Source organism: Sycon ciliatum, chromosome 3 (assembly GCF_964019385.1).
Source record: "Sycon ciliatum chromosome 3, ocSycCili1.1, whole genome shotgun sequence".
Classification (NCBI taxonomy): domain Eukaryota; kingdom Metazoa; phylum Porifera; class Calcarea; order Leucosolenida; family Sycettidae; genus Sycon; species Sycon ciliatum.
In genome coordinates, this window is record NC_088645.1 from 43,754,984 (window position 1) to 43,768,672 (window position 13,689).

The 13,689-nt window shown below is 49.0% G+C and overlaps 1 protein-coding gene across 1 annotated transcript in view; it reads left to right on the top strand.

The window, feature by feature from the left end:
* Positions 1 to 3,575: 3,575 nt before the first annotated feature.
* LOC135812309 (leucine-rich repeat flightless-interacting protein 2-like) overlaps positions 3,576 to 13,689 on the top strand; it is an 18,990-nt gene continuing 8,876 nt past the window's right edge. Inside the window, exons 1-5 of the mRNA XM_065325688.1 lie at positions 3,576 to 3,758; positions 5,205 to 5,288; positions 6,175 to 6,300; positions 6,956 to 7,059; positions 12,656 to 12,809. Of these exons, the coding sequence (XP_065181760.1) occupies positions 3,660 to 3,758; positions 5,205 to 5,288; positions 6,175 to 6,300; positions 6,956 to 7,059; positions 12,656 to 12,809 (567 nt within the window). The 5' untranslated portion in view covers positions 3,576 to 3,659. The remainder of the gene's footprint in view (positions 3,759 to 5,204; positions 5,289 to 6,174; positions 6,301 to 6,955; positions 7,060 to 12,655; positions 12,810 to 13,689) is intronic.

A 13,689-nucleotide genomic window follows, 5' to 3' on the forward strand; every position in this document is an offset into this window, starting at 1 on the left:
ATTTTTGAAGATCACAAGGTGAGAGTCATGGCGGAACGAAGCAGAAGACGGTCGCTAGCTCAAATAATTGCCGTGGGCGTCTCCCAGAGGTTTCATCCTAACTCCTTCACGATGAATAGTCATTTTTTGGCCTGGTTCAATCGCAGTTCTGATGACAGCAGTGCCGAGGAGAGTCGGATGTGGAATCGCAGGACGCAACGCTGATCGAGCTGGACGGCCATGCGGAGGAGAATTTCGATCAGGCGTCAGTTTTGCCACCAGCCCAGCCCCTCAATGCCGGCAATAAGCAGAGTGCAGACCAAGAAAAATCGGTTCAAGTACTGTCTACAATCCAGGAGGCGCGCGACAAGTTTGACAAGGACTGTAGTTGTTCCGCACTGGTGCTGTTTCAAGAGCGTGACACTTGAAACCTTGCTTTACAGTTACAGCGCTCACAGCAGCGCACGTCCTGACCAAGTCAGAGCGCTGCTTCTGTGTACATGTAGATCTACATGATGTAGGCGGAAAGCTAGACGTGCTCAGGAGACGTGGTGAGGCTACCCGGCCCAGCGCGTCCAGCATGCTGGGAGATGTGATAGATGGGGCTCAACAAATACTACTCTGAACTACTGAAGACTACAGTCAGTGGCTGATGTGGAAGTCATGTACAGTCAGACCTCGTTTATCCGGTCCTCGTTTATCCGGAAGAAAATCGCTGGTTACCGATGTGCAGCATATGTTATGCATACAACATAACCGGACCTCGCGATCCGCATACCGGTGCATGATTTTGTGTACAAACTGGTTAAAATGTGTACAAAATGCTTCGTCGTATCCGGTTGCATGTGGCTGGCTAGCGCCTGCAGAAGCTAGTATCAATGAGTTGTACAAGCAAATGAGGTCCTTGACCTGCTGGGTGTGTGCGGACAGCACCACTTGTCATTTTTCTCCCTTGTTTTACATACTGGGCACGCTAGATGTACTGCATAGGACCCGTCTACATGTATGTATGATGTCACTGCTTTTGACATGCCACATGCATATACAGTATGTGTGTTCAGTTATCCGGTTACCGCGCCTATCCGGATGTTTTTGTGGAAAACAGATGTGTGCGGTTAAGCGAGGTCTGACTGTACATGCATGTCAGGAAGTCTTTGTGTATGCCTCCAGCCCAGGATCAAGCCCTGGGTGCTGAAATCTGTGCATGCTGCTGTCAGTGCAAGTGAAATCAGCCCAACACAGGAATAGAATGAACTCTGGAATGCACTGCCTGTGGAAGATGTTGTGGAGCTGAAGCATTTTATAGAGCATTATGCTATAGCTCATGGCCTCCCTTAACCTGCAGATCCACATGGGCACAACAAGCCAGTACCAACCTACATGTACATGTATTTGCCCAGCATCACTACGAAGAAGCTTGTTCACCAGGCGTTCACAAAGCCTGGTGGCAAAGCTGCATACAGTACGTTTGGCAAGATTTGGAAAAGAGACTGCCATGATATCACCGATTATGAAACAATGTGTGCGGCAGATGTAGACATAACTAGATGTTCTATTACCAGTACCAGATAAAACTATCAATATCCGTTAACCCGACATTGATCCAAGCTTCTTCACTACTTTGCACCTGCCTCTACCCATCACACCGGCTGGCATATCCTCATACAGAGCCAAATACCTCTTCCAGCAGATCGTGAGCAACACCATCCACAGAACAGAGATAGAATGTGTCTATCTCCACAACAGGAAGATACAATGCCATCATAAACCTTTCCTTTTGAAGATTATGACATACAGATTTATTTTGCAAAGTTTGGTTGCAATCATGCTGCTTGAACTCTCACAGCATTGGCTCCAAAATGAAGCATAAAATCCAGGATTTTTGCTACTTTTCCTCAAATAATTGTAGGAAAAGTGCAAAGAAATTGTCATTGTATCTAACTGAATATGTATGCAATCCACCTCAAACTTCACCAGAAGTTGAAGAAAGGGTCATGGGTCAACAATCCAGCACAAACTCAATTTCGCCAAAATAGCACCTACATGTAAGGTCGGTTTTCGCAGAGCGCTATTGCTTGTAGTGCGGTATCAGGTGTTAACATACAATGGCTAAATATTTTTCTCGCAATAATGACCGTATTCACCACAAGTGTGTTTATGTCCAGAGCCAACTCAAGTCCTGTATTATTTATGACCATGACAACAAGACTTCCGGGCTGAAATTCTTCTATGACATGCATGAACCTTACAATTGTTCGTGATTGTACGAAGTACATATTCGCTGTTGCATCAATTTTGCACCATTTACATTGTAGTGCCACTAGTGGTATCACCTGCATGCGTATTGAGTCAAACAAGGTTACCTCTGTATAATTATGCTTATCGTGGCTATCAAGAGCTTCGATGCAAATTCCCGGCTGACGAATGGTGTCCAGCTTGTGTTCAGCTCAGCTGGCACTCACAACTCATAATAATTGCGTTCTAGACGCCAGATGAGATATTTCAGCTACAATGTAGACAAAACGTCCGTGTTCAAGAAAGCCGTCACTTCATCTTCTGTCCATCCTCAATAGCACGTTCAAGCAAATACGTCTGAAACACAGTAGCGACAATCCGACAGCGGCAACACGCCGTCTTCTCCGAATGAGCTTCTACCGTTCTAATTCAGATTCCCCCAAAAATATCAAAATAAAATTAATAATAGATATCCACCAAGCTCGCTAGAATCTTGCGAACCGTCAACATGCAGGCATTTCAAGTGTTCGAGCGTGCGTAGATTCTGCTCAGCGGCTCAAGAACATTCGCCAAGCGAAAAAAAGTCGATGAGAAAGATGTAATGGTGGACGAAATAATTTTTTTTTCTTTTTTTAATTACGAAAATCGGAAGAAGGTATTCGACCCAGTTCGACTATCCTGGACTGGATTGGCAACGTCCAACAATCGGATTCGTATTCTATGGGGTCTCATGAGCTAGTGTGCCAAAGGGCGTTTAGTTGGAGCTTCAGTGCATCACCTTCGCCGAAAGAGGCCCTTTCTGAGATTTGGCCGATGGACTAATTGTACAATCATGTACATGTATCTCCTATTTGAAACACCCTCCTCTACATTGTATGTCATGTACAACGTTGACTGGTTTACAGGTGAAGTGGGGAAGGACCCTTCACCATGTTCATGCACCACCACTCACTGCATGTACTGGCTTCAGGCTTCAGCAGAGATTCGTTATTTCTGACGTGACGCGAAAGTTCAGCTCAGGTTTAGGCTAGGCTAGCGCATAGCTAGCTGCATGCTGAGCGCTGGCCGGCCATGCAGCTCACGTCAAAATTTGGAGTTTTACGCAAAATTGGACGTGAAATTGCGCGTCACGTCGGAAATAACGTGCATCTTTCTCAGTACTGAAGTATCACAACCATTCAATCAAGCTGTAACGACGTGTAAGTGTAAGAACTACCGTAAGATGCACTGACTCCGAGTGTATGGCACAGATTGTCAGTGCTGACAGCTGAGTGCACTGGGTGTCTTCTGCAATAATTATTTTTGTTGTTTTGCTTTTTCTCAGAAACCTGTTCCTTTTACTTTAGCAGGACTGTTTTCATTAATTTTTACTTATACAACTCATTGTTGCAGGAGTAGCAGAAGTGGACGTGGAGTGTGCGCTGTTCGCAGCACAATAGGCTAGCATGTCTAGCGGTGCAGATACCGTTAGCACGGCGGGAAGGGTACGTTCGTCACGGAACACTTCGGCCGAGAATCAAGCCATCCAATCCGTCATTACCAAGGTTGGTGCAAATCAATACTACCGGTAATAATAATGCCATAACGACATACCTGACCACTTGAGGCCAGTTTGCTTACCTGACTCCTTTGGGGATGTGTGTTGGAGATGATTCGTCGCAATCTCAGCACGACGTACAGTTCAACAGTGGTCCAGTTTAAACGTTACGAACGAACCAAGACTTACACAAAAGAACGTCATGAAATCAACATTCCAAAAAGTGCTAAAATTTAATTACAGCGCACTCGGAAACTAAGCGAATACTAAAGATATGGGAATGGGACAAAAGAGACTGTACCGCTTAGGGGTGAGGTACTCGGCATGGCATTGTATGGAGTGTCTGGACTGGAAGCCAGCACTAGTGTTGTAATTAATATTTTTGTTTAGCAACCACTGCTAGTTTATATTGAGGTCTTGCTGGCAAACTAGAATTGTCTACAAGTAATGTGTGGTAGAGAATTAAATCAGTGCTAGTTTTTGTATTGGAAGCCAGCGCGCGCGAACCACTGGGCCGCGGATTTGTCACCTGCTGCATGCAAATCACGTCAAACCATGATATAACCTCATGACCTTCATTGGATACGAGTTACAAGTATCTGGTCTCCACAGTGATTAGATTGACATACAGTCGAAGGTGCGACAAACTGGACCAGTTACCTGGCACCAAAATACAGTAAAACTTGTAACTTAAGACCACCGTGACTAGCGGCCAGCCTGGTACTAGAGACCACTTCGCCAGGCACGGACTGTCTCACATTATATTACGGTTGTGCGGTGCAAACCGCTGACTAAGGACCACCTGCCACTAAAGACCGCTTTTTCTGGCCCCAGGGGGTGGTCGCTAGTCATAGGTTTTACTATTGATTTATAGAAACACAGGACTAGTCGACTCGTGTGTTCCCGAATGCTCAATCGTCTTGTTGTATTGCGCTGTGTATTTATTTGCACACCACAAGTAACTTTCCGATCAGCAAGCAGATGACGTTGGTCATCTAATCGGGCCTAAAACTAATGCATTCACCGTGATGTGCTTCAAGGTGCTTCCAATTTCTGGCTATCCCTTGCCACCCCACCCTATAATGGCAGGGGCATGGCTGGCCCTCCTTGGGGGGGGGGGGGGGGGGGGGGTGGGCACGGCCACACAAGTGTAGGATGGCTGGTGCATGTCATTCATGGTCGTTGTGTGCATGCTGAACCTACATGTAGCTCGACATTTTTAGAGGGGGGGGGGGGCACGTGCCCCATGCGGGCTACACTCCTGCTATAATGGCATGGGCATGGCTGGCTCTCCTTATTTGGGGGGCGGGTGCACGTGCCCCCTGTGCCCCATGTAGGCTATACTCCTGCTGTAGTGGCTCATCATCATAGCCTACCCTCTGTGGTAACATAATATCCTTCATCTGCGTTTCATTTCCTTCTCGCAATGATCGTCGCATATTTCTGGCTCCAGGGCGAGAAGCAATTGGCAGAACGGAGATCAGAGAGAGCAGAGGCAAGGAGACTGAGATTACGCAATCTCGAGGAAGAACGACGGGTAAGAAAACAACTCTGTTGTTGTTGTTGTCGTCGTCGTCGTCGTTGTTGTATTCATACCTATTCTATTCTACGTAGCCAATGCATGATTGCGTTGGAGTTAGTCAGGAACATGTCGTTGGCAGGGTTCATGCTGGTGCTGGTGATGTTGTTGATTCGGGTGGTAGTTGTGTTGGTTATGCTGTCCGCGGTTGTCCTATTCGTACTCATGTTGGGGCTACTACAACTAGTCCTGGTCCCATTGCAACTAGACCTGTGCTTGTGTGTTTGTGTGTGTGTGTGTGTGTTTGGTTGGTGGGTACACTTATGCCTGATTGTGTTGGGTCTGTTGCCAACGGGCTTGGCTGATTGAAGGTGTAAAGTTGTACTTGCCACCTTTGTTGATTCCAGGGTTCATATACTTTCTATTTGAAGTATACATTCCTGTTAACCATGGGCTGCTTCTGGCTAGACTAACTCTTGTGTAATCAATGGTGCTAGTGAAGCTTATATCAGATCCACACTGATTTAGCCACCCACACTAGTAGCAAGTATTACCTTCACTGGGGGCAGGGGTAACTGCAGTTGGATCCCGGGACGGATACCCTGATGCCTTCAATCCTTTTTCTTCACCGTGTCCTCACCCACTTACTGAGGTGTGGTGAGCCCATAAGTTGGATCATTTTCAAGTCCACCCAGAGTTTTGGGGATTTCAGGGGGTGTCGGCCGTTGGGCGGTTCCATAGCCAATTGAGTCATTTTTCCAAGATTCCTCTTGAGTCTCTCTCCCCTCTCTCAGGGAGACCCACATGACTAGTTTTGGCAGTGAGCGACAAGTACAAGTGTGTGTGTGTGTGTGTGTGTGTGTGTGTGTGTGTGTGTGTGTGTGTGTGTGTGTGTGTGTACAAGGCGGAAGATAAAGATGAAGAGTTGAACAGCGGAACGGTGACTCCCTCACGGCGTGCCATCAGGAAGCAGGAATCCACAGACCCGATGTTTTCACCGGACCTTGCTGATCTATACACAAAAGACAAGGTTAAATACCGTTCTGTAAAGTAGAATCATGAACCTCATGAACCTTTTTATGCTAGTATCACAAGCTGTGTAGGTCTCAGCGAATTCTACAGTTCGTACTTTAACACTGTAGGGTCCAAGGTTATTTCACGGAATTGACTGCATACGTGAGCCCAATTTCTTTACTCAATCATACCTGCATTGTAGGTATGATAATATCAACGGTGACTATTCATACTTGAAGGGCAAGCAGCAGCTTTCAGCCTGTTTATCAATGAAGCAATTCCACACGTCCAGCACATGCGCTCTCTGACCGACCTCATGAGACCAGCAACATGATACCTAGTTATAAATACTATATAGACCTAGTGGCTGTTGGAGTGCGCATCCTAGGTGTGCTAGAGCTGTTAGCCAGTTAGTTGTAGAACGTCAGTACCGTCGGTCAGTGTCGTGCAATGTTATCGCATGAGCTGGTTGTTTAGTAACTGGTGGTGTTAGTGGACATTATAGCGTAGCTTGTAGTTCCTTGGTCCTTTTTCTTTCTTATAACTAGTGTGTATAGCTTGAGAGTCATGCTGTTTCTGGTGTGATGAGGTCAGCCAGAGAGTGCATTTTGTGGAGATGGAATTCCTTCGCTGACTTTTCGGCCATTTCTTATCCCTACTATACTGTCTAGGTCATAGCCATTGAGAAGAAATGGCGGAGTACCATGGAAACGAACGACGAACTCCTGGAGCAAAAGATCAAGCTGGTCCAGGAAGTAGACAAGATGAAGGACAGGTGAGAAGGCTCTAGTGACAAGTGGTCTTGCACGGCCCCCACAACCATGGCTGCTGCATGTTCCCATTGCGTGCACCACATGGCTCTGCTGCATGTTCCCATTGCGTACACCACATGGCATTTAGTAAAAAATAAAATAAAAAGTGGTATTGCATGATGTGCACCTGTACTACAGTGCTGACAACTGAAATCCGACCCCCTGGGCCCCTGGGCGGTGCGCTCACATCGCAAACACCCAACACAGGACGATAACACTACGAAACAGTGACCGCTAGAAATCTAGGTGAACGCATCGCTCAGGGGTTCAGGAGGTCGGATGTCAGATGCCAGCACTGTATATATACACAGTACAGGACCAGTGGCTATATTCATAATTCTGAACTTCACAGCAGAACAACAATCATATACCGTAATGTCGCGTATAAAAGCAGGTGCTTACGGCCGGATAAGCCGGGGGTAGAACCATGCTTCTGTTCAACTTATACTTCTATTCGAAACATGCGTCTACGTCAACATCATCAGTCTGCACTGTGCAGTGTATACTGCCATGCATGTACGTGGACATGTACTTTGCAGAGAGCAGCTTCTATTCAAACCATGCTTCTGTGTCACGCTGCGCTTCAAAAAATCGGCTTCTTTTCGAGTCTTGCTTCTATACAGGTCATGCTTCTATACAGGTCATGCTTTTATACGCGACACTACAGTATGTGCATGTTTTTGTGCAGCCATGTATACACATGTACATGTATGCAACTGCACGAGAAGAGAACATTTAATTTGCTGTGGCTCAGAGTGTCACGTACAAGTTGACACCTGGAGATGTTTGTGATTGGAGCCAACTGCATTGGTGTATGGCTAGAGTTGAACGCTTTGCGCCGGCTTACTTTCACGAATTTACAACCAGTGCGACGGCGAGTTATTTTTATATCCAAGCTTACTATTCACAAGGTTGCCGGTATTATGTTGTGTATTAGAGGGTACACGCGATGGTTTCAAGAGTTAGACTCCCTCTTCTTGATACGTATCGATTTATAGATCCTTATTGAGGATCCAACCCGTTCCAATGTGTATTGGTTTGGAGACATTTTATGGATATCTTTGGAATTAGCGATGCTGGCTTTCTAGTCTGTCTGTCTTTCTGCCTCTCTATCTGTCTGCCTGACTGTCTGTCTGTCTTCCTGCCTGTCTGTCTGCCTGTCTATCTGTCTGCCTGCCTGTCTGTGTGTATGTGTTTGCATTCGTGTGCGTTTGCGTGCGTGTGCATGTTTCTGTGTGCATGCATACATAATAATTATGTGTGTGTGTGTGTGTGTGTGTGTGTGTTTTTCTCTTGAGAGAGGAGGAAGCAGTTTTTGGAGCTCCGAACTCTTCTTTCTTCGTAGTGAGTTTAGGGCCACGGGCTGGCTCCTGGCTTCTGCCAGGGCCAGCCCTGGTGAGTAGAAAACACTTAGTGACGCGGTGTTAGACAAGGCAGTCTTCATCTTGCTGCCGCGGAGGAGGAAAATTCAGCGTTGACGACATGGCCACTTCGGATGTGACCACTCGCGCTGACCCTCTTTCGCCTGGGTGTAGAGGTCTTGCAAACCCTCGCCCAGAGTCTTTCCACTCGCGTGCACCAGCGGCTCGAAAGGTTGTTCTGTCTCTGGGAACGTGGAACGTCAGGACTCTTGTCGACACTGACGGAAATTTGAATACGGCGTCCAAAGCAAAGAAATCAAGGAAAGTTTGTTCGAATATTCGCGAGGAGAGAAAAATTGACCTTGTGTGTCGTCAGCTCAAAAAGTATGGAATGGACATCGTTGGCCTCCAGGAGACGCTTTGGTTTGGCTCTCATCAATATACTGTCGGAGATTGCTTAGTTTTGACAAGTGGTCGCCCAACACCGACTGGGGATGAGCCTGCTCGTCGTGGTGAAGGGGTTGCTGTCGTTTTGCGAGGCAGATGCAGGGAGGCATTTGAACGCGGAGGCTCTCGCTGGACGGCGGTCAGCTCCAGACTCCTGTCATTGCAGGTAAAATTCGTATGTGGTCGGAATCAGTCTGTGTCTTGCCTGCACTTCGCTGTGGCGTATGCCCCCACGTTTGTCAGGCCCCGTGAGGAGAAAACTCAATTCTACGCAGATGTCCAGTCCTTCATTGACAGTATTCCCAGGAACGATCAATTCGTCCTTCTTGGTGACTTCAACGCCCGTGTTGGCAGTGCTGGTGCGGATGGTGACTGGTCAAGTGTCAGAGGCCCTCATGGTTTTGGTCGAATGAACTCAGCTGGAGAGGATTTGCTCAATTTCTTGTCCAGAAATGGTGCCCTCATATGTAACACGTGGTTTCGGAAGAATGATGTTCATAAGCATACCTGGTTTCATCCTCGATACAAACAGCCTCACTGCATTGACTACTGCATCATTCCTCAGAGCCGACGCTCCCAGTGTATTGATTGCCAAGTCATCCGGTCTGCGGAATGTGATACCGATCATAAATTCTTGGCTATGAAATTGCGCCTGGCAGAGAATCCCTGTTTCCATCGTACCCGTGCTGTCATCAGAAAACCCATTGCTGTGTCCAAGCTGTTGTGCAAGCCTGGCGGAGATGACGAACCGGACACTCGTAAGGTCTTTCGCGACATGCTGGATGCAGAGTTGGAGGGAGCCTGGTCGCATGAGCCATCCTTGGATGACTGGTGGACTACCATCAAGACAACAACTATCAAGGTTGCAGGGGATTGCTTGGGCAGAGAGAGCCGTAGACAGCCGGAGTGGTTTCGGGATAGTCAGGCAGAGCTTGAACCTTTCCTACTGGAGAGGGATCGGCTGTTTGCTGTTTGGGTGTCTACACGCAAAGTCAGTGATTGCAATGCCTATAAGTGTGCCCGCAGCTCCGCGCGGAGGGAAGTCAGACGCGTCAAGCAGGAATGGCTACTCAACAAGGCCCAGGATTGCAAACGTTTCAGCCTCACGTCCAAGGGTGGCTGGGAGTGCATCAGACACATCCAGGCTGCGTTTCAGGGACTAAAACCGAAGGTCACAACAGCGATCAAGAATTCAATGGGACAGGTTTGTGACACCCCCGAGGCCACGAACATGCGGTGGCGGGAGCACTTTGGGAGAGTTCTCAATATCGTCAGCGACTTTGACGTGGAAACCCTCGACTCTATTGACCAGCGTCCGGTCTTGGGGGAGCTTGCGGATGTTCCCGACCGTGTGGAGATTCGTAAGGCCATGCAAGCACTGAAGAACGGCAAAGCTTGCGGTAGCTCTGAAGTCTTTGCCGAGATGCTGAAGTATGGTGGTCCTGTTCTACTGGGTAAGCTGCAGGCATTGCTGGAGGGGGTATGGCGAGCTGGTCGAGTACCGCAGGATTGGGTGGATGCCATCCTGGTCCCTATCCCCAAGAAGGGTGATCTGAGTCTGACTGATAACTGGCGCGGGATTGCCCTTCTCGACGTGGTTGGCAAGCTTGCTGCACGGCTTATAGCGGACCGTCTGCAGCGTGTTGGGGAACAGTATCTGCCTGATTCTCAGTGCGGTTTTCGCAGAGGCAGGGGCTGCTCGGATATGGTATTCTCTGTTCGGCAAGTCGCGGAGAAGTTGCATGAGCATTCTTCCAAGGGATTCGCAGTATTCATTGACCTCCGAAAGGCCTATGACTCGGTGCCGCGGGCCGCCTTGTGGAGGGTGCTTGCAAAGCTTGGCGTACCAGAGGTGCTGGTTTCCGTAATTCGATCGTTCCATGTCGACATGTCAGCATCTATACGCATTGGTGGCGAGCTGTTGGAGCCGATTGCGGTGGGGAACGGACTGCGTCAAGGATGCACCATGGCCCCGATTCTTTTCAATTTGTACATGCTTGCTGTTGTCGAGAAATGGCATGAAGCAATAGCTGGTGACGACGAGATTGGACTATCAATTTGTCAGTTTCGTCAGGACAGACTGTTCAACACGCGTCTCCGAGCATACACCAGGGCTCCACTAACGGAATGCCAGTTTGCGGACGATTCTGCACTTCTTGCCAAGACTCACCCCGGTGCAGAGAGGGCACTCGCTGGGTTTGAGACTACTGCTTCTGCCTTTGGGCTCAAGGTTAACATGGCCAAGACAAAGTTCATGGCTATTGGGACTGGGGTGGTGAACGAGGACATGGCACCTTTAAACGGCACGGTGGAGCACGTGCACTCCTTTCGTTATCTTGGATGCCATGTGACACCGGATGCCAGGTGTACCTATGATGTGTCGCGTAGAATTGCTGCTGCATCGGGCGCTTTCCACAGTTTGAAGGATGCAGTGTTCTACAACTCGGACTTCACCATCGGCATCAAGCGTGTAGTCTATGGCGTCACTGTTCTGGCTGTCCTCCTGTATGGTTCTGAGACTTGGACAACACGGCAAAGGGACCTGCAGCGGCTTGACGTGTTTCACCATCAGTGCTTGAGGATGATCTTGCACATCGGTCGTGCACGCCAGATTGATGAGCACATCTCCAATTTGCAGGTGCGGAAATGGTGGGGCGACTTGGAGCAGCCGGCTGACAAGATTCGCAGGCGGCGGCTGCAGTGGCTGGGCCATATGGCACGTATGCCGAGGGGCGACCGCATCCCTCGTCAGCTGTTGTTTGGCTCCTTGCCATCGAAGCGCCCACCCCATGGTCCGAGGAAGCGATGGAAGGACGTGGTGCGGACCGACCTGGCGGCAATTGGCATTGAGCCCAATTCCTGGCTCGACGTGGCAAGTAATCGCCGTGAGTGGAAGTCCCAGTGCCTTGATGGGGTGGATCGTATTGTACTTGCCCGTCAAGAGCCTGTCGACAAGCCTCTGCTTTGCGGTGTGTGCAACCGCAGTTTCCGCCGCCGTCAGGATATCGCACGGCATCGTTGTACATCGCGGCGTTCAATAGCAATTATAACCCGTGGGAATGCGCCGTCACGTCAGTCGTCGGGTCCTGGTGCCGCTTCCCGGAGACAGCGCTAATCCAAGAGCTGCCCCGTATGGGGCCACTTAGCCAGTCATGGCAGTGGAGAAGAAGGAAGGAAGGAAGGTGTGTGTGTGTGTGTGTGTGTGTGTGTGCGTGTGTGAGTGTGTCCCATATGGTGCAGTGGTATGTGCAGCGATTTCCAATCGAGAGGTTGCGGGTTCGATTCCCGACGATTATGGTCACACACGTCTTTTTTCTCTTTCTCAGACTCCTCCTGACTTTTCTTTCATTCTCCTGGGTGGTTACCAACAGCCAGTGCATGCCGGAGTATGTGGTGTGATGTGTGTGCGGGAAAAAAAATGGAAAAAAGACCAAAAAGTAGTAATTCACTGGCCAGAAAAAGCCACTTCATAGCTGTGTGGTGTAGACCAGGCTGAATAGTGGTGGTCAATTATTCAGCCTTGCAAGTTGTTGAATGGTGCAATCCCAGCACAAGCTGCTATGGCTTCTGCCGTAGCATCGCTATCATCGCCTCCGGCGATGGGCGTCCAATGGTCCAATGGTGCGTGTATGTGTGCCTGTGTGTGCGCGTGTGTGTGTGTGTGTGTGTGTGTGTGTGTGTGTGTGTGTGTGTGTGTGTGTGTGTGTGTGTGTGTGGACACGTGGCCCATATGCATGCGGATGCATTGCAGGATTGAAGATGCGATTGATGTCCACGCTGAGCTGCTATGTGATCGTGAGCACTACATTGAGGCAGTAAAAGAGAGCCAAGACAGCGCTACTCATCAACATGAAGAACTGGAACTACTCTGTGCTCAGCTTGTAGCTCGACAGCAGTACATGCAGGTTAGCACTAGAGGAAAACCTTGTTTAAGCGACCACCCCGCGGTGCAAGCAAGAGCGGTCGTTAAAGCCAGGTGGTCTTTAGAACCAGGTCCCACTGTGTCTGTGTAGAACTGTGGGTGCATGTAAAACCGGTGGTTAAGAGCAGGTGGTCGCTAAACCCAGAGGTGGTTAAGAGCAGGTGGTCGCTAAACCCAGAGGTGGTTAAGAGCAGGTGGTCGCTAAACCCAGAGGTGGTTAAGAGCAGGTGGTCGCTAAACCCAGAGGTGGTTAAGAGCAGGTGGTCGCTAAACCCAGAGGTGGTTAAGAGCAGGTGGTCGCTAAACCCAGAGGTGGTTAAGAGCAGGTGGTCGCTAAACCCAGAGGTGGTTAAGAGCAGGTGGTCGCTAAACCCAGAGGTGGTTAAGAGCAGGTGGTCGCTAAACCCAGAGGTGGTTAAGAGCAGGTGGTCGCTAAACCCAGAGGTGGTTAAGAGCAGGTGGTCGCTAAACCCAGAGGTGGTTAAGAGCAGGTGGTCGCTAAACCCAGAGGTGGTTAAGAGCAGGTGGTCGCTAAACCCAGAGGTGGTTAAGAGCAGGTGGTCGCTAAACCCAGAGGTGGTTAAGAGCAGGTGGTCGCTAAACCCAGAGGTGGTTAAGAGCAGGTGGTGGCTAAACCCAGAGGTCACTTACACCAGGTCTTACTCTATTATGATTGCAATGCGCTTCTGTGTGTTTCCATTCTTCTTGATGAAGCTGCGTTTGCTGCTGACGTTGCTGTTGCTGTAATGCTTTAGCTGCTGCTTTTTTTAGCGGCTACTGCCACATTGCTGCTACTTTTTTTGCTACTTCTGCTGCTGTATTTGTTGGTTCTCCTCCTCTTCCTGCTTCTGCTTCCGCTGCTT